Source organism: Coregonus clupeaformis, chromosome 6, assembly GCF_020615455.1.
Source record: "Coregonus clupeaformis isolate EN_2021a chromosome 6, ASM2061545v1, whole genome shotgun sequence".
In the NCBI taxonomy this organism is placed as follows: domain Eukaryota; kingdom Metazoa; phylum Chordata; class Actinopteri; order Salmoniformes; family Salmonidae; genus Coregonus; species Coregonus clupeaformis.
Window position 1 is genome coordinate 38557517 of NC_059197.1, and position 22691 is coordinate 38580207.

General features: G+C 44.2%; 1 protein-coding gene across 1 annotated transcript in view; it reads right to left on the reverse strand.

Moving 5' to 3' along the window:
• The window catches only part of LOC121567896 (protein unc-119 homolog A-like), a 32490-nt gene that overhangs the window by 2518 nt on the left and 7281 nt on the right, over positions 1-22691 (reverse strand). The window contains exon 2 of the mRNA XM_041878259.2: positions 351-464. Coding sequence (XP_041734193.1) covers positions 351-464 — 114 coding nt within the window. The remainder of the gene's footprint in view (positions 1-350; positions 465-22691) is intronic.

Genomic DNA, 22691 nt, shown 5'->3' on the forward strand with positions numbered 1-22691 from the left:
GGCAAGACAGTTAAGAACAATCTCTTATTTACAATGATGGCCTACACCGGCCAAACCCGGACGACGCTGGGCCAATTGTGCACCGCCCTATGGGACTCCCAATCACGGCCGGTTGTGATATGTTAACATGTATCTATGAATATGAATATGTTAGGGAACACAAATACTAACGGTTATATATAGCACAGACAGGCCTATTACTTACCTGGTGCTGGTGGTTTGTTGATCTCAAACAGCACCGTCCCTGTCTCCATGTCTCCATAAAATACATTACCAACATATAGCTTATACACAGTACATGTATCTAATATCTGTGCTGTATAATACGGTAGTTTCAACATAGCATGTACCTGGTGCAGGGGGTTTGGTGATCTCAAACAGCACCGTCCCTGTCTCCATGTCTCGGATCTTGAACCGTGTGAAGTCGATCATGTGAACGTTTTCCTCTGGGGAACATAGGTAGTCTGAAACAGAAAGGGGACAGGACACCTTTTAGTCTGAATACAGTAGGGCTACGTACTCTACAGAACACCTTTTAGTCAAAGGAATGAACAGTAGAAAGACTATGTGATACTTTTACGATACTTTTGTTTACATTCATGAACATTCTAGAATTGCCAACCTCTTGCATACAAAATAGACCAGAAATGTTTAGTATATTAGTATAAAAGTTCACTTTGATCAAATAAAGGAATATAAAAGCATGAAACTTAGCACACTTGTACACCTGGACTACAAGTAATAATATCTATGTTATATGACAATTATGCAGTTGTTACAGCCTTGTGCATACTGATTCAGCTCTTCCAAAACATGTCCTCATAGGAGAACCCTTTTTGGTTCCAGGTAGAATCCTTTTATGTTCCATGTAGAACCCTCTCTGTGGAAAGGGTAATACAGTGGGGGAAAAAAGTATTTAGTCAGCCACCAATTGTGCAAGTTCTTCCACTTAAAAAGATGAGAGAGGCCTGTAATTTTCATCATAGGTACACGTCAACTATGACAGACAAAATGAGGGGAAAAAATCCAGAAAAACACATTGTAGGATTTTTAATGAATTTATTTGCAAATTATGGTGGAAAATAAGTATTTGGTCACCTACAAACAAGCAAGATTTCTGGCTCTCACAGACCTGTAACTTCTTCTTTAAGAGGCTCCTCTGTCCTCCACTCGTTACCTGTATTAATGGCACCTGTTTGAACTTGTTATCAGTATAAAAGACACCTGTCCACAACCTCAAACAGTCACACTCCAAACTCCACTATGGCCAAGACCAAAGAGCTGTCAAAGGACACCAGAAACAAAATTGTAGACCTGCACCAGGCTGGGAAGACTGAATCTGCAATAGGGAAGCAGCTTGGTTTGAATAAATCAACTGTGGGAGCAATTATTAGGAAATGGAAGACATACAAGACCACTGATAATCTCCCTCGATCTGGGGCTCCACGCAAGATCTCACCCCGTGGGGTCAAAATGATCACAAGAACGGTGAGCAAAAATCCCAGAACCACACGGGGGGACCTAGTGAATGACCTGCAGAGAGCTGGGACCAAAGTAACAAAGCCTACCATCAGTAACACACTACGCCGCCAGGGACTCAAATCCTGCAGTGCAAGATGTGTCCCCCTGCTTAAGCCAGTACATGTCCAGGCCCGTCTGAAGTTTGCTAGAGTGCATTTGGATGATCCAGAAGAGGATTGGGAGAATGTCATATGGTCAGATGAAACCAAAATATAACTTTTTTGTTAAAAACTCAACTCGTCGTGTTTGGAGGACAAAGAATGCTGAGTTGCATCCAAAGAACACCATACCTACTGTGAAGCATGGGGGTGGAAACATCATGCTTTGGGGCTGTTTTTCTGCAAAGGGACCAGGACGACTGATCCGTGTAAAGGAAAGAATGAATGGGGCCATGTATCATGAGATTTTGAGTGAAAACCTCCTTCCATCAGCAAGGGCATTGAAGATGAAACGTGGCTGGGTCTTTCAGCATGACAATGATCCCAAACACACCACCCGGGCAACGAAGGAGTGGCTTCGTAAGAAGCATTTCAAGGTCCTGGAGTGGCCTAGCCAGTCTCCAGATCTCAACCCCATAGAAAATCTTTGGAGGGAGTTGAAAGTCTGTGTTGCCCAGTGACAGCTCCAAAACATCACTGCTCTAGAGGAGATCTGCATGGAGGAATGGGCCAAAATACCAGCAACAGTGTGTGAAAACCTTGTGAAGACTTACAGAAAACGTTTGACCTGTGTCATTGCCAACAAAGGGTATATAACAAAGTATTGAGAAACTTTTGTTATTGACCAAATACTTATTTTCCACCATAATTTGCAAATAAATTCATGAAAAATCCTACAATGTGTTTTTCTGGATTTTTTTCCCTCATTTTGTCTGTCATAGTTGACGTGTACCTATGATGAAAATTACAGGCCTCTCTCATCTTTTTAAGTGGGAGAACTTGCACAACTGGTGGCTGACTAAATACTTTTTTTCCCCACTGTACATGAAACCCAAAAGAGTTCTACCTGGTACCAAAAAGGGTTCTTCAAAGGGTTCTCCTATTGGGAAAGGCGAAGAACCCTTTTATGTTCTAGATAGCACCCTTTTTGCAGATCTGTGCCTAAGGGACAACATCTACAGCCCTGTTACATACACTAACCTCTCCACAGGCTGTGGATCAGGACTAAGAGGCTTACATTGTTTCACCGTCACATGGACAGATTGGAAGAAGCTAAGGGGATTTGGGGAAACTATAGGTTTTGCTGTACTGTAACCCCCATTCCCCCGACACCACCCCACACATTGACCACTGCACCCCTTTCATACACCCCTCCCTACCTGCATCCCATTAACAGAAACTACAGGTGGGCACCTGCTTTTGATATAACTTCATGTCAAAACTGTACTGGGGCAGAATCGTAAGAGTTCAGCGAGCCCTCACACACACTCATATGGAAAACATACACACACTCTCTCTCTCTCTCTCTCTCTCTCTCTTCTCTCTCTCTCTCTCTCTCTCTCTCTCTCTCTCTCTCTCTCTCTCTCTCTCTCTCTCTCTCTCTCTCTCTCTCTCTCTCTCTCTCTCTCTCTCTCTCTCTCTCTCTCTCTCTCTCTCTCTCTCTCTCTCTCTCTCTCTCTCTCTCTCTCTCTCTCTCTCTCTCTCTCTCTCTCTCTCTCTCTCTCTCTCTCTCTCTCTTCAGTTCTTTACTTACCTAATCGGCAGGAGATATTTTTAGCCTTCCTGTTATCTAGCTGTGCTACATGGAGAGAGAGCTGGTGTGTGTGTGTGTATGTGAGTATGCACGGTCTTGTGTGTGTGCGTATGTGTGTGTGTGTGTATACGCATGCACGCGTGTGTGTTAGTATGTATGTGTTCGCTCACATTCGTGTGTGTGTGTGTGTGTGAGGGGAGGAGGAGGGTGTGTTGAACTCAAAGGTCCTTCACACAAATCTGCTGAGGTCTTAAGGCGACGCCCCCTGTTCCCTGCTCAGGCCCCGGTGTTGTTAGGGTCATTAATATAATTGGCAGCAGGCTTTGGACTCCTCTGTGTGTGTGTGTGTGTGTGTGTGTGTGTGTGTGTGTGTGTGTGTGTGTGTGCTGTGCAGATGGCAGTAATTCCCTTGTGAGTTGTGACTGGGTCTCCTGGCTACTTTCCATCTCACCTACTACCCACTTATCATTATAATCCACACCACAGTACTACTACACCCACACATAGATAGTAAAAATTGTACATACTGTATGTGTGTGTGTGCATGCGTGTGTATTCTGTACTGGTGGGGTAATGGACATTTTTAATAGGTAAGACCAGGGTCTATGTCTAAGGCCAGAAAGGTTATCTCAGGTGAGAGTGGAGTTGATGGGAAAGCACTTAGCACTGGGACATAACCGGAAGTCAGTCCAGCCACACCACATCAAATGCCTGCTGGAATAACAGGCCAGTCAATAGATTTACTGTACATGTAAGCAGCTCTCCAATTTAAACCAGCAACCACAAACTCTGTGATATTTACTTCTGAGGCCAACCTACTGTAAGCTCTGAGGGTTACAGTGCTTCACAAAATAACTCCAATTGATGTATGAGCAGTGGTGTAAAGTACTTAAGTAAAAATACTTTAAAGTACTACTTAAGTAGTTTTTTGGGGGGGTATCTGTAACTTTACTTTACTATTTATACTTTTACTTTTACTTCACTACATTCCTAATGGAAATAATGTACTTTTTACTCCATACATTTTCCCTGACACCCAAAAGTACTTGTTACATTTTGACAGGAAAATTGTCAAATTCATTATCAAGAGAACATCCCTGGTCATCCCTACTGCCTCTGATCTGGCGGACTCACTAAACACAAATGCTTTGTTTGTAAATTATGTCTGAGTGTTGGAGTGTACCCCTGGCTATCTGCCAATTTTAAAAAAAACAAGAAAATTGTGCCATCTGGTTTGCTTAATATAAGGAATTTGAAACGATTTATACTTTTACTTTTACTTTTGATACTTAAGTATATTTTAGCAATTGCATTTACTTTTGATACTTAAGTGTATTTAAAACCAAATACTTTAGACTTTTACTCAAGTAGTATTTTACTGGGTGACTTCCACTTTTACTTGAGACATATTCTATTAAGGTATCTATACTTTTACTCAAGTATGACATTGAGTACTTTTTCCAGCACTGTGTATGAGGCTTATCTGTACTACTGAGAATATCATGAGTCTGGACTACTTCAAGTTTCAAGTTTTATTTGTTACATGCACAAGTACAGTGACCTTACTTAAAAGCCCTATCCAACAGTGCAGTATTCAACATCAAAATAGTATTTAAAAAAAACATTTAAAAAAACAGGAGGAGTAAGAAATAAGAGAGGATGAAAAAGACAAAAACAGAAGAATGTATTCAGGGTCAATAGCAAATTCACAATGTGCAGGGATACTGGAGTATTGAGGTACACTACATTCAAAAGTTTGGGGTCACTTAGAAATGTCCTTGTTTTTGAAAGAAAAGCAATTTTTTTGTCCATTAAAATAACATCAAATTGATCAGAAATACAGTGTAGACATTGTTAATGTTGTAAATGGCTATTTTAGCTGGAAATTGCTGATTTTTAATGGAATATCTACATAGGCGTACAGAGGCCCATTATCAGCAACCATTAGTCCAGTCTGAGATATGGCTTTTTCTTTGCAACTCTGCCTAGAAGGTCAGCATCCCGGAGTCGCCGCTTCACTGTTGACGTTGAGACTGGTGTTATGCGGGTACTATTTAATGAAGCTGCCAGTTGAGGACCTGTGAGGCGTCTGTTTCTCAAACTAGACACTCTAATGTATTTGTCCTCTTGCTCAGTTGTGCACCGGGGCCTCCCACTCCTCTTTCTATTCTGGTTAGAGCCAGTTTGCGCTGTTCTGTGAAGGGAGTAGTACACAGCGTTGTACGAGATCTTCAGTTTCTTGGCAATTTCTCGCATGGAATAGCCTTCATTTCTCAGAACAAGAATAGACTGACGAGTTTCAGAAGAAAGTTATTTGTTTCTGGCCATTTTGGGCCTGTAATCAAACCCACAATTGCTGATGCTCCAGATACTCAACTAGTCTCAAGAAGGCCAGTTGTATTGCTTCTTTAATCAGCACAACAGTTTTCAGCTGTGCTAACATAATTGCAAAAGGATTTTCTAATGATCAATTAGCCTTTTAAAATGATAAACTTGGATTAGCAAACACAACGTGCCATTGGAACACAGGACTGATGGTTGCTGATAATGGGCCTCTGTACGCCTATGTAGATATTCCATAAAAAATCAGCCATTTCCAGCTACAATAGCCATTTACAACATTAACAATGTCTACACTGTATTTCTGATCAATTTAATGCTATTTTTTGGGACAAAAAAATAGCTTTTCTTTCGAAAACAAGGACATTTCTAAGTGACCCCAAACTTTTGAACGGTAGTGTATATACACTACATGACCAAAGGTATGTGGACACCTGCTTGTCGAACATCTCATTCCAAAATCATGGGCATTAGTATGGAGATGGTCCCACCTTTGCTGTTATAACAGCCTCCACTCTTCTGGGAAGGCTTTCCACTAGATGTTGGAACATTGCTGTGGGGACTTTCTATCAGCCACAAGAGCATTAGCGAGGTCAGGCACTGATGTTGGGCGATTAGGCCTGGCTCGCAGTCGGCGTTCCAATTCATCCCAAAGGTGTTCGATGGGGTTGAGGTCAGGGCTCTGTGCAGATCAGACAAGTTCTTCCACACCGATCTCGACAAACCATTTCTGTATGGACCTCGCTTTGTGCACAGGGGCATTGTCAAGCTGAAACAGGAAAGGGCCTTCCCCAAACTGTTGCCACAAAGTTGGAAGCACAGAATCATCTAGAATGTCATTGTATGCTGTAGCGTTAAGATTTCCCTTCACTGGAACTAAGGGGCCTAGCCCGAACCTTGAAAAACAGCCCCAGAACATTATTCATCTTCCACCAAACCTTACAGTTGCACTATGCATTGGGGCAGGTAGTGTTCTCCTGGCATCCGCCAAACCCAGATTTGTCAGTCGGACTGCCAGATGGTAAAGCATGATTCATCACGCCAGAGAACGTGTTTCCACTGCTCCAGAGTCCAATGCCGGCGAGCTTTACACCACTCCAGCCGACGCTTGGCATTGCGCATGGTGCTCTTAGGCTTATGAGCGGCTGCTCGGCCATGGAAACCCATTTCATGAAGCTCCCAGAGGCTGTTTGGAACTTGGTAGTGAGTTTTGCCAACGAGGACAGACGATTTTTATGCACTATGCGCTTCAGCACTCGTTCTGTGAGCTTCTGTGGCCTACCACTTTGCGGCTGAGCCATTGTTGCTCATAGATGTTTCCACTTCACAATAACAGCTCTTACAGTTGACCGGGGCAGCTCTAGCAGGGCAGAAATGTGATGAACTGACTTGTTGGAATGGTGGCATCCTATGACGGTGCCACGTTGAAAGTCACTGAGCTCTTCAGTAAGGCCATTCTACAGCCAATGTTTGTCTATGGAGATTGCATGGCTGTGTGATCGATTTTATACACCTGTCAGCAACGGGTGTGGTTGAAATAGCCGAATCCACTCATTTGAAGGGGTGTCCACATACTTTTGTATATATAGTGTACCTGTATGTGAATAACACAGTGGTTTACGGGTAAATGTGGTAAATAAACGGTAGGAATATTGAGGGCTGTACACTACAGTATATGTTAAATAATTGTAATTGACCATTGAGGTCAAACACTAACTTACAACACTTAGGCTAACCTTTTGCTCCTTGGGGAGCACAGGTCATTCAGGTTCAAATCGGTGTGAAATAATACTATTCAAATTCAAATATTGCTGTCCCCTCAATAATAAACAAATAATTATAGAACAGACCTACAGTGTTAAAATGTAGATATTCATAACAAAACACTATAGACTATTACAGCTCTATAACATGATTGTAGGTCAGTTATGTGTGTAGTGACTGAATGACCTTAATGTGCACTGTGACATCATAGGGTAGGTGTCATCTAACACCTAACACGTTACATCAGAGGCCAAAGCTGTGTTCAGGCATCGGCTAACAAGTGGTAGAGCAGGATAGTGCTGCCATTTAATCCTCATCAACACACAACCATGCTGCATCACAGCGCCATTTAACTACAGTATTAGAAAAGTCAAGTGTAGAGGACATTCAATCTCTGGTTGAAAAGATTATGCTGTGCCGTCCGCAAAATTGTAAGAAATGACGTTATAATAACCATTCTATTTCTATAATATGACGTCCCTTTTTCCAATCTGTCAGTCAAACCCAAAGGCTCCACCAACATTTTTACAGCCATGAAAACCTCAACCACAACCACAGTGTGTTGGAACAGAAGCCGCTGTTACCCTGGCAACACTGGCACAATGTTCATGGCACATGGCAGCCTTGCCTTCTTTACTGTGACTGTGATGTCTGATAAGAGTGATGTTCTCAGAACATGAGACGGCTACAGATCAGCTAGCTAAACAGGAGCGCCATGAACAAATTGTATCAGCCCCACTACCCATATTGCAGTACAAAGGCTGCATCTCAATAGTCGTCCCCACGACCCATTGTACAAAGAAGGCTGCATCTCAATAGTGGCTTCCTCCCCTTTACTGATCTGAACACACAGACAAAATCAATTATGGAGGATGCCAACTGAACCATGAAATTACTTTCACCTGTTCAGTTCATTCATGTCAGTGTAGATTGCGGGAGACGAAGGGAGACTATTGAGACACACCCAAAGTGACCAACGCTCCATTGCTCACCACACAAGATGACAATGATAATACCACTACATTATCTGTACCTTGGTCCAATAGTCATTGAGCCATCTGAAGTAATAGGGTCTGAAATGTTGAAGGCTCCGAGTAAGATAGCATCAGAGACATTTGTGCAGGCGATGCCAAAAGGCACATGGACAAAAGGACAAAACAGACCCTAGCCTGTTCCATCAGAGACTGTCATGATGACTCACCGTAATGCTTGTATGAGCATGAGCTATTCAATCATTTCAACTAACATGGCATGGGCCACATCTATCAGCCATCCCTGATTATTCATGTAGTCTAAATATCGTATTCCCTTCGATACACATCACAATACACAATATACACTGCACATCATATAAGTGATCATATCAGCTTCATCATTGGGAATCCTACTTTCTGATTTATTAGCTTTAGCTTTGCCCACTCATCCAGTCCAGTGGGCAGGTAGGTAGGGAGAGAATACAGTACATGGCTGCCTAGCGTTAGATTGAATCTTTGGCCCCATGAAACACTGCGCTGCAAAATGCATGTGTGATTATAAATCCGAAGCTGACTGGACAGATGACTGACAGATGCCCTGCAGAGGAGGGATGGCAACACGCCAAGTTACACACACACACACACACACACACACACACACACACACACACACACACACACACACACACACACACACACACACACAAACAAGCCAAGTCAGCCAGAATTACAGATGGAGAGACAATGTTATCAGACATTCCACACCATGCTAATTAACCTGTGCTAATTTCCCTCATCGTGATCCAGACGGTGTGAAAATTTGCATAGAAATACAGTTGAAGTCGGAAGTTGACATACACTTAGGTTGGAGTCATTAAAACTTGTTTTTCAACCACTCCACACATTTCTTGTTAACAAACTATAGTTTTGGCAAGTCGGTTAGGACATCTACTTTGTGCATGACACTAGTAATTCTTCCAACAATTGTTTACAGACAGATTATTTCACTTATAATTCACTGTATCACAATTCCAGTGGGTCAGAAGTTTACATACACTAAGTTGACTGTGCCTTTAAACAGCTTGGAAAGTTCCAGAAAATGATGTCATGGCTTTAGAAGCTTCTGATAGGCTAATTGACATAATTTGAGTCAATTGGAGGTGTCCCTGTGGATGTATTTCAAGGCCTACCTTCAAACTCAGTGCCTCTTTACTTGACATCATGGGAAAATCTAAAGAAATCAGCCAAGAACTCAGAAAAAAATGTGTAGACCTCCACAAGTCTGGTTCATCTTTGGGAGCAATATCCAAATGCCTGAAGGTACCACGTTCATCTGTACAAACAATAGTACACAAGTATAAACACCATGGGATCACACAGCCGTCATACCGCTCAGGAAGGAGACATGTTCTGTCTCCTAGAGATGAACATTCTTTGGTGTGAAAAGTGCAAATCAATCCCAGAACAACAGCAAAGGACCTTGTGAAGATGCTGGAGGAAACAGGTACAAAAGTATCTATATCCACAGTAAAACGAGTCCTACAGTGAGGGAAAAAGGTATTTGATCCCCTGCTGATTTTGTACATTTGCTCACTGACAAAGAAATGATCAGTCTATAATTTTAATGGTAGGTTTATTTGAACAGTGAGAGACATAATAACAACAAAAAAATCCAGAAAAACGCATGTCAAAAATGTTATAAATTGTTTTGCATTTTAATGAGGGAAATAAGTATTTGACCCCTCTGCAAAACATGACTTAGTACTTGGTGGCAAAACCCTTGTTGGCAATCACAGAGGTCAGACGTTTCTTGTAGTTGACCACCAGGTTTGCACACATCTCAGGAGGGATTTTGTCCCACTCCTCTTTGCAGATCTTCTCCAAGTCATTAAGGTTTCGAGGCTGACGTTTGGCAACTCGAACCTTCAGCTCCCTCCACAGATTTTCTATGGGATTAAGGTCTGGAGACTGGCTAGGCCCATGATATCCTGTCCCCTTAGCAGAAAAACACCCCCAAATCATAATGTTTCCACCTCCATGTTTGACGGTGGGGATGGTGTTCTTGGGGTCATAGGCAGCATTCCTCCTCTTCCAAACACGGCGAGTTGAGTTGATGCCAAAGAGCTCCATTTCGGTCTCATCTGACTACAACACTTTCACCCAGTTCTCCTCTGAATCATTCAGATGTTCATTGGCAAACTTCAGACGGCCCTGTATATATGCTTTCTTGAGCAGGGGGACCTTGCGGGCGCTGCAGGATTTCAATCCTTCACAGCGTAGTGTGTTACCAATTGTTTTCTTGGTGACTATGGTCCCAGCTGCCTTGAGATCATTGACAAGATCCTCCCGTGTAGTTCTGAGCTGATTCCTCACCGTTCTCATGATCATTGCAACTCCACGAGGTGAGATCTTGCATTGAGCCCCAGGCCGAGGGAGATTGACAGTTCTTTTGTGTTTCTTCCAGTTGCGAATAATCGCACCAACTGTTGTCACCTTCTCACCAAGCTGCTTGGCGATGGTCTTGTAGCCCATTCCAGCCTTGTGTAGGTCTACAATCTTGTCCCTGACATCTTTGGAGAGCTCTTTGGTCTTGGCCATGGTGGAGAGTTTGGAATCTGATTGATTGATTGCTTCTGTGGACAGGTGTCTTTTATACAGGTAACAAGCTGAGATTAGGAGCACTCCCTTTAAGAGTGTGCTCCTAATCTCAGCTCGTTACCTGTATAAAAGACACCTGAGAGCCAGAAATCTTTCTGATTGAGAGGGGGTCAAATACTTATTTCCCTCATTAAAATGCAAATCAATTTATAACATTTTTGACATGCGTTTTTCTGGATTTTTTTGTTGTTATTCTGATTCTTACTGTTCAAATAAACCTACCATTAAAATTATAGACTGATCATTTCTTTGTCAGTGGGCAAACGTACAAAATCAGCAGGGGATCAAATACTTTTTTCCCTCACTGTATATCGATATAACCTGAAAGGCCGCTCAGCAAGGAAGAAGCCACTGCTCCAAAACCGCCATAAAAAAGCCAGACTACGGTTTGCAACTGCACATGGGGACAAAGATCGTACTTTTTAGTCTGATGAAATAAAAATATAACTGTTTGGCCATAATGACCATCGTTATGTTTGGAGGAAAAAGGGGGTACTTGCAAGCCGAAGAACACCATCCCAACTGTGAAGCACGGGGTGGCAGCATCATGCTGTGGGAGTGCTTTGCTGCAGGAGGGACTGGCGCACTTCACAAAATAGATGGCATCATGAAGAAGGAAAATTATGTGGATATATTGAAGCAACATCTCAAGACATCAGTCAGGAAGTTAAAGCTTGGTCGCAAATGAGTGTTCCAAATGGACAATGACCCCAAGCATACTTCCAAAGTTGTGGCAAAATGGCTTAAGGACAACAAAGTCAAGGTATTGGAGTGGCCATCACAAAGCCCTGACCTCAATCCTATAGAACATTTGTGGGCAGAACTGAAAAAACGTGTGCGAGCAAGGAGGCCTACAAACCTGACTCAGTTACACCAGCTCTGTCAGGAGGAATGAGCCAAAATTCACCAAAATTATTGTGGGAAGCTTGTGGAAGGCTACCCGAAACGTTTGACCCAAATTAAACAATTTAAAGGCAATGCTACCAAATACTAATAGAGTGTATGTAAATGTCTGACCTACTGGGAATGTGATGAAATAAATAAAAGCTGAAATAAATCATTCTCTCTACTATTATTCTGACATTTCACATTCTTAAAATAAAGTGGTGATCCTAACTGACCTAAAACAGGGAATTTTTACTAGGATTAAATGTCAGGAATTGTGAAAAACTGAGTTTAAATGTATTTAGCTAAGGTGTATGTAAACTTCCGACTTCAACTGTAAATGTACTCTACATGTAAACAAATTCCACACCCAACGAGTCACCAAAAAGCTCTGCAATCACGGCTCCTAAATGTGTCTCTCCATTCTTTCTCCTCACTGAGTAAGGCCTTCATGTAGATAATAGATGGGCGTACGTCATAGCCGCTGTTAATATCCTAACAGACCTCATCCGCTGTACTTTTAGGGTGATTTAAGTGATCATTGTGTATATTTCCTCACAGGGAACGACAACACAAAATTGTGATTTACGTCTAAAACATTAAGAGAGGGACAGAAAGATGGAGTGATGACAAATATGGCATGAATCATCATATTCAACATGAAGAGGTTCCACTTCCTATTCATCTGAATGGTTATCCTTGAAGAGGAGAGGATGAGAGGAGAAGAAGAGAGGAAAGGGGAGGAGAGAAGAGGAAGATTATACTTGAATGTTAAAACAGTTTTGTTCATTAACCACATCACAGCAACAACCTGGTCCATGATGACATTTACCAGCATTCCCTGGAGTAACTAGGCTAATCAAGCTATGGATTAATTTAGAGAGAAAACCATTAGAAGGACATTTCTGCAATCCCACCGGGAGTTGAACTGCATGTTACAATACATAACCGTCTCAGTAGAGACAACCTATTGATATCATTGAGCAAGGTGGCCCAGGTGTTCTACGCATCTATGGAGGGTGTATGTGTATGTTCAGTAGGGTGTCAGTCTGTGTTCTATGGGCTGCCGCTGCTCCATATGGTTAAGGGGATTTGGTTGTGACTCCTGTGGGTGGTTCTGTCTGTGCATGTGTGAGTGTAAGGGACCCTGCTCTATGAGTGTTTGAGTGTTTATGAATAATATGTGGCCATGCGCTGTATGTGTCTGTGTGTGTCTGTGTGTGTGTGTGTGCTTGCCCGTGTGTGTGTCGGCAGCTCGGTGGCAGACAGTTGCCGGAAGGCTCTGAAGTGGCAGCGTCTCCCAGGTTCCCTCACTCTCTATCTCTCTCTCCCTCCAGCTTTCGCTTTCCCTCTTTTTCTCTCCTCTGCACCTCTTCACTTCCTTTTCCTTTAACAGCTTTACCTACACTACCGGTCAAAAGTTTTAGAACGCCAACTCATTCAAGGGTTTTTCTTTATTTTTACTATTTTCTACATTGTAGAATAATAGTGAAGACATCAACACTATGAAATAACACATATGGAATCATTGAGAGACTGCCAAGAGTGTGCAAAGCTGTCATCAAAGCAAAGGGTGGCTATTTGAAGAATCTCAAATATAAAATATATTTTCATTTAATTAACACTTTGTTGGTTACTACATGATTCCATATGTGTTATTTCATAGTTTTGATGTCTTCACTATTATTCTACAATGTAGAAAATAGTAAAAAAAATAAAAAAATAGATGAGAAAGACATTTTACACACTCTGGCTCAGAAAGCCATTTGTCTGTTACTGCCTGAGGCTTCTGTCTGTAATACATTACAGTGTGATCCAGAACACTTGTTCTTATATAGTTCTTATAGAAGGGGACCTGTTTTGACACAAGATGGCCGTTCGTGGCATTCATCAACAGCAAGCGACTGCCATATATAGTTCTTATAGAAGGGGACCTGTTTTGACACAAGATGTCCGTTTATGGCATTCATCATCAGCAAGCGACTGGCTGCCATTTATAGCTCCTAATCCCCCAGATTAGCCAGGAGGAGTTTTCAGCCACAAGCTTCGTTCACATCTCCCTCTTTCTTTATTTTGATTTGAATCGAGCTGTCAATCAATGTGGATAATGAATGGATGTTACTAGGCTATTAGACAGAAGACCAATACAATATGGCCCATAAAATACCCAGGGACAGTTTACAGTACATGTCCAAAACCTAACATTTCACAGTCTCCCACAGGAACAAATCTACATTTTAAATATATTTTATTTTCAGGTTGATAGTGATAGGCTTTTTATTATGCTTCTTCACACAACATTTCTCAAATATGCTGCCTGTAGGCTAATGGCTGGCTGCCTGGCTGACTGTGAGGTGATTGGCTGGCTGGCTGGCTGACTGTGAGGTGATTGGCTGGCTGGCTGGCTGACTGTGAGGTGATTGGCTGGCTGGCTGGCTGACTGGCTGTGAGGTTCATTGAAAGGTTGTGTTTTTATTTAACAGCTGAATGCAGATGAGATTTCCTCCCTCCTCTTATCTTCCTCCTCAGCCCCCGCTCGGTCTGTGTGAAAAAGCAGCATGATTTTAAAGGGCATGAGTGAGAGGGCCTGTGTCTGTTTGTGTGTATAATGGTCTGGGGGAGAGGTATCAGGAGTGTTTACGCCTCCATCACCCTGACAGCGTCATTGCGCAAAATGGTACGCAGCATCATCTGGATATGTGTGCAACAAAAGTTAATCATTCATCTTCTGCTACCATTTCTGTCAAGCAGTCTACGCATTCAGTTTGACGCATATGTTTGATACCACACAGAACATACTGCAACTACCTCTGCAACGCAATGTTGCAGGGCAAACGCAGCGTTCCATTGAATTGAATGTACTTGAATGTACGTTAAGGTCTGAATTTGAGCTGCAATTGGCTGTGAGAGAAGTGTTGCTGTGTGGTTGCTCTGCAGAACACACTAGCTCTGTTCACAAGCCCTGTGAGTGAACACATTGTTCTGTTGTGCTAGGCGCTACATCATGCTAACCACACACACCAGGGTAACCAAGCGATTGCCACACCTATCAAATAGGTTGCATTCCAAATGGCACCCTATTCCCTATCTACTGCACTAGATATGGAATAGGGTGTAATTTGGGAGGCACACATAACCTCACTTCCTGTTCAAGCTTTACTCTGCTGACTTACAGTAATAGAGATGGACCCCTCCCGGGACTGACCCCAACACACACACAAACACACCTACACTTCAGCCAACCAGGAGCAAGCACAGACACTAGGAAGTGGAGGATCAAAGGAAAGGCTCTAACCCTACCCTTAACCTTAAAATAAGCATATTGTAGGGCAAAAAAAATGTCCCGTTATAGTCAAGTTTGACTTTGCAGCTTGGCCATGTAGGCCTAGTTGAAGCCATGTTTTAGGGCCATAGGCAAAATAAACAAAGCCCAGGGAGTTCCAGTTACACTGCAGTAGCACATCTCTCTGACAGCTTTCCTCTGATATCTACCATTTACCACTACAGTACTTCACTGGGCCCCAAGGGTCACACTGCTACCAGTTGAGAGAGAAAAGGCTGGCGGCCATTTTAAACTCTGCTCTATGTTGATAGGATTCTGTGCCAAACGTCACAAAGAATGGAGGCAAATGAAATGAATACGGCTGGGTAACTTAGAAAGACTGTCAGTTATGTGTTATTGTACCGTAGGGCTGTTTTAGCTTGAATGTGAATCGGCTCAGTTTGTCACGCCATCCCATTCAGAGGGTGAACACGCATACACGCACACACACACACATACACACACACACACTTTAAAACACACACGCGTGGCGGTGAACTAAGCTCATACTATTTATGCCTCCAGGCTCTCTTTCCACTATGTGGCATATTGAGTTCCCTGGTCTATCTGGAAACAGATTCCCCTACCCCAGCACTTAAGGCACAGATACATTAAAATATAATGTGAACCTTTCTTTAGAACTGCATCATAAGACTGGTATAACAATGGTCTGTCCGACAATAAAAGCGTAATAATAAATGTTTTTTTACCACTGTATATTCTATTATGCGATAGCATATTGTGGATGGTTTTGCTTATGTAATACATACTGTTGAGGGCCACATGGAAATGTCGTGGTGGGCCGGATACAGACTCTCTGGTGCACACACACAGGAAACAGGCCATACTGACTGACTCAACCCTCATCAGATGACAATGAGTCAATGGCTTGCTGCTTTCAACAAGCAATGATGCATTCTCAATACCCCAATGTGCCACTCAATAGATAATACGTGTTGTATTACTTAGGCCTATCCACTGACGAGTTTCACAGCAAATGCAAACATTGACAGTCAATGAGTTGCGTTAACTGTTAACCTTCAAATCAACAGGCCATTACAATTGTTTTACATTTACGTCATTTAGCAGACGCTCTTATCCAGAGCGACTTAAAGTTAGTGAGTGAATACATTTATTTATTTTTTATACTGGCCACCCGTGGGAATCGAACCCACCACCCTAGCGTTGCAAACACCATGCTCTACCAACTGAGCTACACAGGGCCTACCGTGTAACCTATACTATAGATTACACTTGTTTAATCAGATTTAGAGTTGATTTGCTTTGACCAAAGTGAGGAACAATATCCCCACCACAAGTCATCTATCCACCTCCAAAAATTAGAGGAGAGAAGAGAGAAAAGCAGAGGAGAGGAGAGGAGAGGAGAGGAGAGGAGAGGAGAGGAGAGGAGAGGAGAGGAGAGGAGAGGAGAGGAGAGGAGAGGAGAGGAGAGGAGAGGAGAGGAGAGGAGAGGAGAGGAGAGGAGAGGAGAGGAGAGGAGAACACAGGAGAGGACTGTCTTGCCTATTGACATCAGATGAATGACCCCCATTGAACAGCAGCTTACCTTGTGACAGATGCAAAGAGCAGATTAAAATTAGGCCAGCCACACAGATCAATTTTAATTAAAGCTCAAGCCATTGTGGTCACAGTCAAGTCCAGATACTGTAAATACAGTCAGGGGAAATACAGTTAGAGGGAAAGGTTGTTGTTTATCAGACAGGCAGTGATGAAGCGTTTCCCTGGCTTTAATTCAATGTCTGTGGTAGACGGAGACACAGAGAGACTGTATAGGAGCTGGACGTGAAGTGGGCTGGACTCACTGAATAAGAGATGAATTACTGGAGAGTTAATATTCTTACATTAATATACTTACATTAATATACTTACAGTAATGTCTTTCATATGCTCATTTTAAGAAAATACAATTACACTGCAGACAAATAAACACACACAATGAGTGATGAGGACTGGACATCGAGGTGAGTACAGTGAGGAAAAAAAGTATTTGATCCCCTGCTGATTTTGTACGTTTGCCCACTGACAAAGAAATGATCAGTCTATAATTTTAATGGTAGGTTTATTTGAACAGTGAGAGACAGAATAACAACAACAAAATCCAGAAAAACGCATGTCAAAAATGTTATAAATTGATTTGCATTTTAATGAGGGAAATAAGTATTTGACCCCCTCTCAATCAGAAAGATTTCTGGCTCCCAGGTGTCTTTTATACAGATAACGAGCTGAGATTAGGAGCACTCTCTTAAAGGGAGTGCTCCTAATCTCATTTTGTTACCTGTATAAAAGATACCTGTCCACAGAAGCAATCAATCAATCAGATTCCAAACTCTCCACCATGGCCAAGACCAAAGAGCTCTCCAAGGATGTCAGGGACAAGATTGTAGACCTACACAAGGCTGGAATGGGCTACAAGACCATCGCCAAGCAGCTTGGTGAGAAGGTGACAACAGTTGGTGCGATTATTCGCAAATGGAAGAAACACAAAAGCACTGTCAATCTCCCTCGGCCTGGGGCTCCATGCAAGATCTCACCTCATGGAGTTGCAATGATCATGAGAATGGTGAGGAATCAGCCCAGAACTACACGGGAGGATCTTGTCAATGATCTCAAGGCATCTGGGACCATAGTCACCAAGAAAACAATTGGTAACACACTACGCCGTGAAGGACTGAAATCCTGCAGCGCCCGCAAGGTCCCCCTGCTCAAGAAAGCACATATACAGGCCCGTCTGAAGTTTGCCAATGAACATCTGAATGATTCAGAGGAGAACTGGGTGAAAGTGTTGTGGTCAGATGAGACCAAAATCGAGCTCTTTGCCATCAACTCAACTCGCCGTGTTTGGAGGAGGAGGAATGCTGCCTATGACCTCAAGAACACCATCCCCACCCGTCAAACTTTGAGGTAGAAACATTATGCTTTGGGGGTGTTTTTCTGCTAAGGGGACAGGACAACTTCACCGCATCAAAGGGACGATGGACGGGGCCATGTACCGTCAAATCTTGGGTGAGAACCTCCTTCCCTCAGCCAGGGTGTTGAAAATGGGTTGTGGATGTGTATTCCAGCATGACAATTATCCAAAACACACGGCCAAGGCAACAAAGGAGTGGCTCAAGAAGAAGCACATTAAGGTCCTGGAGTGGCCTAGCCAGTCTCCAGACCTTAATCCCATAGAAAATCTGTGGAGGGAGCTGAAGGTTCGAGTTGCCAAACGTCAGCCTCGAAACCTTAATGACTTGGAGAAGATCTGCAAAGAGGAGTTGGACAAAATCCCTCCTGAGATGTGTGCAAACCTGGTGGCCAACTACAAGAAACGTTTGACCTCTGTGATTGCCAACAAGGGTTTTGCCACCAAGTACTAAGTAATGTTTTGCTGAGGGGTCAAATACTTATTTCCCTAATTAAAATGCAAATCAATTTATAACATTTTTGACATGCGTTTTTCTGGATTTTGTTGTTGTTATTCTGTCTCTCACTGTTCAAATAAACCTACCATTAAAATTATAGACTGATCATGTCTTTGTCAGTGGGCAAACGTACAAAATCAGCAGGGGATCAAATACTTTTTTCCCTCACTGTAGATGTAATAAATAACAACCAATAGCTAATATACAGTATAATACTGTCAGGTTTTGGCCATGACTGTTCGGGTTTTGGTCACTAGATGTCCCCATTGCACCTTTTTTGTACCTTTTGTTTTTCTTGCTCTAATTATTGTTTGCACCTGTAGGTCATTCCCTTGTTAGTATTTATACCCTGTGTGTTCCTCAGTTCCTTGCTCAGTGTTTGTAAGTTAGCACCCAGCCCCAGCCCAAGCCTTGTTTTATATAGATATTTCTCTGGTGGGATTTTCCAGAGGTTCTCTGGTTTAGTTCTTGTGTTTTGTTTGAGTAGTCTTTTGAGGTTTGTTTTTCCCTGCTGTTTTTTACCACTTTGTGGAGTTTCTTTTGTTTTTTGGAGGTTTTCCTCTTTGTGCCTCTTGGCTTTATTTTTGGACATTGTGGATTTAGTTTCTTTGCCTGAAGATTTTGTTCTTTAATTAAACCACCATCTCTAGTACAGCTGTGTCTGCCTCATCTTCTGGGTTCTGACAATTATTAGTGACTGTTGCTCGCACCGGGTCGTGACAGAAACACTGAGCCATTATTATGAACCCAGAGGCAGCCAGTACCCAGGATCTTTTTCCATGCTGTCCCACCATGAGGGGGACTGTCCAACGCCACGAAGCTGCTCTGGTTCAGCAAGAGGCCTTAATGGCTAGACATTCTCCACTTCTGTCAGAGATGCTGACTTCCATAAAGCAGATTTCGGATCGACTTTCCCCGGCAACCGCTTCTGCTCCAGTTCATCCGATTCAAGGGCCCCTGGCAGTTAATCCCCTGGCTGAACCTCGTCTGCCGCCTCCCCAACGGTTCTCAGGGGATCCAAGTGTTTGTAAGGGGTTTTTCACCCAATGTTCTCTCTCCTTTGAGCTGCAACCATCGTCGTTTCCCACCGACCGGTCCAAGATAGCATATATCATCACCCTGCTGTCGGAAAAGGCCCTAGCCTGGGCTACTGCTGTGTGGGATGCCCAAAGTCCCTGCTGTGCCAGATACTCTACCTTTGCTGAAGAATTCAAGCGAGTGTTTCAAGGTCCTACCAACGGCCCTGACTCAGCCAAACAGCTCCTGACTCTCCGCCAAGGTCGGCGCAGCGTGACGGACTATGCCATCCAGTTCCGCACTGTGGCAGCAGCAAGTGGCTGGAACGACGAGGCGCTCACAGTGTGTTTTTTTGAAGGGTCTTTCTGACACCATCCAAGATGAACTGGCCACTCGGGAACCACCGGACAACCTCGAGTCCCTTATCAAGTTGGCTTCACGCATAGACCAGCGTCTGAGAGAGAGAGAACAAAACCATAGACCGCTCACCCTAGCTCCTATCGGTTCCAGCTCCGAGTCTCCACCTTTATCCTCGCTGGCTCCACCAGAACCCATGCAGGTTGGACGCATCTCCCAGGCTGAGAGAGACCGCCGGATGAGGGAGCGATGCTGTCTATATTGCGGCAAACCGGGCCATTTCCGCTCCACGTGTCCCGGGCTCCAGGGAAACGCACTCTCCCGTGCAGGCCTGGGAGGACTGTAACGGGAAACATAACCTCCTCCCATCCATCCAACTCCCGCCTGCTCATTCCAGTTACCCTTTCCTGGGACGACCACGAGTTTTCTCTTCAAGCCTTGGTAGACTCTGGAGCCGCAGGTAACTTCATGGATGGGATCTGGGCGAAGGAGAATGGCGTTCCTTCTGAACCTCTAAGTGACCCCATAAGGGTTACTACGTTGGATAGAAGTCCTTTGGGATCTGGACTTGTCACTCGTGCCACTACCCCCTTACGACTTTCAGTTTCCCAACACCAGGAAGTGATGAACTTTCATCTGATCTCCTGTTCCGAGTTTCCTCTCGTCCTTGGTTATCCCTGGCTTCACAGCCATAACCCTCACATCGACTGGTCTGTGGGCACTATCAAGCAGTGGGGTCCTACGTGCCAAGCCACTTGTATCTTCCCGAGTTCCCAGAGTTCTCCTTCCGAGTCTCTAGAATCCATCGACTTGTCCCGAGTTCCCGAGTGTTACCATGACCTCAAACTGGTATTTAGCAAACAGAGGGCCACCAAACTACCACCCCATAGACCTTACGATTGCACCATCGACCTGTTGCCGGGGACCTGCCCTCCCAGGGGTCGGATCTTTTCCCTTTCTCCTCCCGAACGAGCTGCTATGGATACCTACATCAAGGACGCTCTGACAGCAGGCCTCATGCGTCCATCTACCTCGCCGGCGGGAGCAGGGTTTTTCTTTGTGGCCAAGAAAGACGGTGGATTACGACCTTGCATCGACTACCGGGGACTCAATGCCATAACCGTCCGTAACTGCTACCCGCTACCCCTTATGGCCACAGCCTTTGAGCTGCTCCAGGAAGCAGTTGTCTTCACTAAGCTTGACCTGCGGAACGCATACCATCTTGTGCGGATCAAACCCGGGACGAGTGGAAGACCGCTTTCAACACGCCTACTGGTCACTACGAATACTCGGTGATGCCCTTCGGCCTGACCAACGCTCCGGCTGTGTTCCAAGCGCTCATAAACGATGTGCTTAGGGATATGCTTAACATCTTTGTGTTTGTTTACTTGGATGACATCCTCATCTTTTCGAGCTCCCTTCAAGAACACACTAAGCATGTCAGACAAGTGCTCAAACGCCTCCTAGACAGCCATTTGTACGTTAAGCCGGAGAAGTGTGAATTCCATTCCTCTCGAGTACAATTCCTGGGATTTATAGTGGAACCCGGACAAGTCCAGATGGACCCCAAGAAGGTAGAGGCGGTAGCGGATTGGCCCACCCCCAAGTCCGTTAAGGAAGTTCAGCGTTTCCTGGGCTTCACCAATTTTTACCGCAAGTTCATCAAGAACTTCAGCTCGGTGGCAGCCCCTCTCTCGGCGGTAACCAAGGGTGGCAACACAAGGTTTCTGTGGGGTAGAGAAGCTGAGACGGCCTTCCAAGGACTCAAGCAGCGCATCCTCTCTGCTCCCATCCTGACACTACCAACGGCGGATGAACCTTTTGTGGTGGAGGTAGACGCATCAGAGGTTGGGGTTGGAGCTGTCCTGTCTCAGAGGGGTGAAGACAAGAAGCTTCATCCTTGCGCCTTCTTCTCTCACCGGCTTACCCCGGCCGAGAGGAATTACGATGTGGGGGATCGTGAACTCCTAGCGGTTAAGATGGCATTGAAGGAATGGAGACACTGGCTCGAGGGGGCTTCTCAACCGTTTCAAGTGCTTACGGACCACAAGAATCTGGAGTATATCCAGCAGGCGAAGCGGTTGAACGCCAGACAAGCTCGATGGTCTCTTTTCTTCAGCCGATTTCAGTTTATCCTCACCTATAGACCCGGGTCGAAGAATCTCAAACCGGACGCCTTGTCACGAATCTACTCTCCTGCCATTCGAGAAGATACTGACATGACTGTCCTTCCGGCCGCTAAGATCGTGGCTCCGATCTCGTGGCAAGTGGAGGATACCGTGAAACAAGCTCAAGCCATCGAACCGGGCCCTGGAGGAGGTCCTGCTAATCGGTTGTTTGTTCCCAAGGCAGCAAGGTCCCAAGTCCTTCGGTGGGGGGCACTCCTCTCGCCTCACCTGTCACCCGGGCGTAGGCCGCACCTTGGAGTTCATCCAGCGTAAGTTCTGGTGGCCCACCATAAAAGAAGACGTTGCCACTTTCATCAAGGCCTGTTCCGTGTGCTGCCAGGGCAAATCTTCTCACCTCCGCCCTCAAGGACTCCTTCACCCTCTATCTATTCCCCACCGACCCTGGTCCCATATCTCGTTGGACTTTATTACTGGCCTTCCTCCGTCCCATGGTAATACTACGATCCTAGTCATCATCGACAGGTTTTCTAAGGCGGCCAGGTTTGTTCCTTTGACCAAATTACCTTCTGCCAAGGAAACAGCTGAGTTGGTGATTAACCATGTGTTC